At 46.3% G+C, this 4,355-nt stretch overlaps 1 protein-coding gene across 1 annotated transcript in view; it reads left to right on the forward strand.

Annotated features, from left to right (window-relative positions):
* Positions 1-2,992, forward strand: part of LOC102755549 (ferritin heavy chain) — a 12,772-nt gene extending 9,780 nt beyond the window's left edge. Inside the window, exons 4-6 of the mRNA XM_015561429.1 lie at positions 2,143-2,358; positions 2,525-2,650; positions 2,735-2,992. Of these exons, the coding sequence (XP_015416915.1) occupies positions 2,143-2,358; positions 2,525-2,650; positions 2,735-2,896 (504 nt within the window). The 3' untranslated portion in view covers positions 2,897-2,992. The remainder of the gene's footprint in view (positions 1-2,142; positions 2,359-2,524; positions 2,651-2,734) is intronic.
* Positions 2,993-4,355: the final 1,363 nt, after the last annotated feature.

The following is a 4,355-nucleotide window of genomic DNA, read 5'->3' on the forward strand; positions in this document are numbered from 1 at the left end:
GAAAGAAGCCAGGTTCCGAAAGGGGCCTATGACTTAGATATAGCTCTTTTACAGTATTCGCTCATGACCAGCAAATTCGAGAAAGCACTAGATTTTGTGCTCTTCGTGTATATTCACAATCTGAGTGCTTTGGGGAGAGTCAGTCTTATACAGTGGAGCAAGTATACAGTATACGCTATACCTGGCATTTCCAGCCCTTTGTCTTTTCCTTGTCTAAATGTCAGAATTTGAAGGGAATTTGGAAATTCATGAATTCAGTACCTGTGCTTTATCAGTGAGGAAACCGTAGCCCAGAGCAGAGAAGTGTTCTCCCCCTCCCCCCCTCCAGGTTCACATGCCGGCTAACTGACCAGGACAGAGCTGGACGCACAGCCCAGATCTTTATGATCCACTTATTCCTCCAGGGCAGCTCACTAAATTGTAATCACACTTTATCAACTGTCCTCGATAGTGGAGGACAGTGCTGCCCAGCATGCTTTTCTTGGATGTTCTGTAGTAGAGTCACTTGGGGTTTGTATTCCTGAACCCTACTCTAGATCTATTGAGTCTGAATCCCTATTGAGGTTCCCTGAGGCCTGGGAATAGCTGCGTTACAACAGGTGTCTCCATGTTTCTGATGGACAATAGAATTTTAATTACCTCTGTCGAAGCAAGAAAAGCACACAGTCAGAAGTGTGTTTGAGAAAGTCTGAAATCAGGTCTTTTAGGGAAGCCAAAGCCCATGAGCCTTCTCTTCTCCCATTACTCGGGGACTGGGCAGCTGATGAGAGAGGCCTCCTTTGTCCTAGAGCAGCGATTTTCAACTGGTGTGCCACAAGAATTTTTAAAACATGCAATACCTGACTACTTAGTCAGTGGCACTGACCTCGTTTCCCTGAGATTGCCAAATAAAAAATGACAATAGCCAACACAACGGTAGTCATCTAATGTGAATGAATCAAATTATACCTATTTTTTTAGTCAGATTGGCTAAAAATATATTTATTGGTATGCTGCATAATGTTAGTAATTAGTTTATGTGGGCCATGAGATGAGAAAGGTTGAACATCGCTGTGCTAGAGGAAACAGTTTCGCTATATTCATGGGCATTATTTGTGTACCCTTCCCCCAACTTTGCCCTGGTTTTTCTTGTAACCTTTGCTTAATTCAGTGTTTTAAATACAACTGAGATCTGAGATCATTCCAGGACATGAAAGAGAGGTCGCTCAATGGAATGACCTTTGTTTCATGCAAAGGGTTGGCAACAGTTCATTTTTGTTTTGTTTTTTTTATCAATGGGAGATGTAATTCCACTAATTGATTCCCTACTAATTGATTCCCTGAGTCCTCTGCAGAAAGAGTGGCCTGCTCTTTGGGGATCAATCTCATAGAATCCAGTCAGTGTCATCAGAGTGTCTCCCAGATGTTACCCTCTCCTTCTCACACATGTCACATTTATTTCACCTCTTTGTTTTTGATGCAGTCAAGGCAAAGAATGGGTAGAGGGCACTGTGATATGCTTGTCAGAGAGATGTGGCTGTGGTTCTCTTCCCCACCATAAGTCATAGCACAGCCCACCTGCTTGCTCCAGCGGGAAACCTTGGGAGTCTTTATTCTTCATTCACCCATATCCCCCCTATTCAGTCCATCACCAAGGTCCGTGATCACAGTCTCTGAAATGTGTCTTGGATATCCTATCTAATAAAACAGAAACATGGTAATTGGCGTACAACCGCTACCCTTCCCATTGGCTAATCAGCGAGATATGCAAATTAATTGACAGCCAAGATTGCGTGACCGCCAACAAAGATGGCGGTTAATTTGCATACTCGCAATGATGAAAGGCAAAAGGGGAAGGACTGAAGAATGGTGATCGGCAACCCAGGAGGCAGGCAAGAGTTGGGGGGTGGGCAACGGCTGCCTTTCCCCACCCCACAAGGGGTGATTGCCATGGGAAAGCTGGCCTGCGGCCCTGATTGCCATGGCAATTGGAGGGCAGGAGGGCCAGAGCGCAGGCCAGGCGGCAACCGGCCCCCCGCCATGGCAATCGGAGGGCAGGAGGGTGGGGCGCAGGCCAGGCCACAACCCCGGACCTCCACCATGGCGATCAGAGGGTGGGAGGGGACACAGTCTGCGCGGAGAGCGGCCGAGGTTTCCTGCTAGGACTCGGAGGCCGCCATCAACCGCCAGATCAACCTGGAGCTGTACGCGTCCTACGTCTACCTGTCCATGTCTTACTACTTTGACCGCGACGATGTGGCTTTGAAGAACTTTGCCAAATACTTCCTTCACCAATCGCACGAGGAGCGGGAGCACGCGGAGAAGCTGATGAAGCTGCAGAACCAGCGCGGCGGCCGCATCTTCCTCCAGGACATCAAGGTGAGCAGGGGCCCGTTTTTTAGTTTAAATATGTTTGTATTGATCTTAGAGGGGAAGGGAGAGGGTTGGGAACCTAGGTGTTCCTTTCACCGAGAGGTCTGCCTGCCAGATTGTCGTCGTGCCCTCGGTGAGACCGGGCGCCTTGCCCTAACTCCCTCTCCTTCAGAAACCGGACCGCGACGACTGGGAGAACGGGCTGAACGCAATGGAGTGTGCGCTGCACTTGGAAAAAAGTGTGAATCAGTCACTGCTGGACTTGCACAAACTGGCCACTGAGAAAAATGACCCTCATGTGAGTATTGGCCCTGAGGGTGAATGGAGGAGTGGTCTTCCTGATGGCTGGGAGTTGACCGTGTTCTTCCCATTGTGTTTGCAGTTGTGTGACTTCATTGAGACGCACTACCTGAATGAGCAGGTGAAGTCCATCAAAGAACTGGGCGACCACGTCACCAACTTGCGCAGGTTGGGGGCCCCTGAAGCGGGGATGGCCGAGTACCTCTTTGACAAGCACACCCTGGGGGACAGCGACGAGAGCTAAGCCTTGGCTGCTTCCCGTGGCCTCGGGGAGACTTCCTGGTCCCCCAAGCAGTACTGCATGTTGGCGCGACCTTTACCTTTTCTATAACTTGTACCAGATCATCCACTCATGTCTCATTTGTACCGTTCCTTCCAATAAAGTAATTTGGTACCCAGCTGTTGTCTGAGTTCCTGGGATCGGCTGCAGTATCCCATAAATAGGCCACCTTTGTTAAATGCGTCAATGCCGGGTTCACACTAATTAAAATGAACCGCTAACAGGACGTGTTTATGAAAACCCTTAGTTTATTCATCCTCAGTTACGTGAAACTCCTAAGTTCTGAAAGATACCAAGGCTTGGGGGTGTGGCATTCAGACAGGACTCTGGGACTCCTGATTCTGAATTACATGTTTCTAGCGGCTCATTCTAGCTTTCATTTATGTACAGAAGGCCCTTAAAGGCTTAAGGAGTCTTGAGACCAATGGAATCGCCGTTATCTGTCTGGGCTCCCTATTCATGCTCTTCATTTGCCACAAGCCAGAGTGATTTCTAACAATGATCTGTTAATATGAAAAAATGTAAAACCATTCAGTGGTCTCATGGTCTATTTATTTAAAAATACAGAACTAATAGATTAAAGTGTGAAAAAAAAGTCTCCATATTTCATTTCTCCTCCACAGGGAGCCATCGGCAGTAGTTTGGAATGCTTTTCTAAACATTTGTAAAATGTGTGTGGGTGTGTGCACATGCACACAGGTGTGTGTACATAGATGTTTACTATATATATGTATATATATGGTGGTATGCATATACAGTTGACTTTGAACAACTGGGGTTAGGGCCACCGATTTCCCTACCCCACCCCCTCCTCATACAGTGGAACATCTGCATATAACTTTTGACTTCCCCAAAATTTCACTCATCCCTTGGTATTTGTAGGGGATTCCAGGATTCCCATGGATACCAGAATCCAAGGATGCTCAGGTTTCTGATATAAAATGGCATAGACAGTGCATATAGTCAGCCCTCCACATCTGTAGATTCCTAATCATGAATTGAAAATACTCTTTTGGTTGGTTAAATCCGTGGATGTGAAATCCAGGGATATGGAAGGCCAGCTGTATATTTATTGGAAAAAATCTGCATATAAGTGGACCTGCACAGTTCAAACCTGTGCTGTTCAAGGGTCAACTATAAATGCGTCCATAAATATACAGGGTTTTTAATATAAATGGGATCATACTGTGTTGTTCTCAAGTTTGTTTCTTCAGTTGCTGATATATCAGTTAATTTAATTATGCTGTTATTGGGGGATCTTGTACTATTTCAGATAGAATCTAAACTTCATAAAATGGCCTTCAAGGTTCCGTTATAATCTGTCCCTGCCTTTCCCTCGTGCTACTTTCCACATTGCTCACTATATTCCATCCATTGCCTTCCTGTCACATCTTCCCATGAACCAAGGTTTTTTTCCTTCTCA

This window comes from Myotis davidii, unplaced genomic scaffold (assembly GCF_000327345.1).
Source record: "Myotis davidii unplaced genomic scaffold, ASM32734v1 scaffold916, whole genome shotgun sequence".
Classification (NCBI taxonomy): Eukaryota; Metazoa; Chordata; class Mammalia; order Chiroptera; family Vespertilionidae; genus Myotis; species Myotis davidii.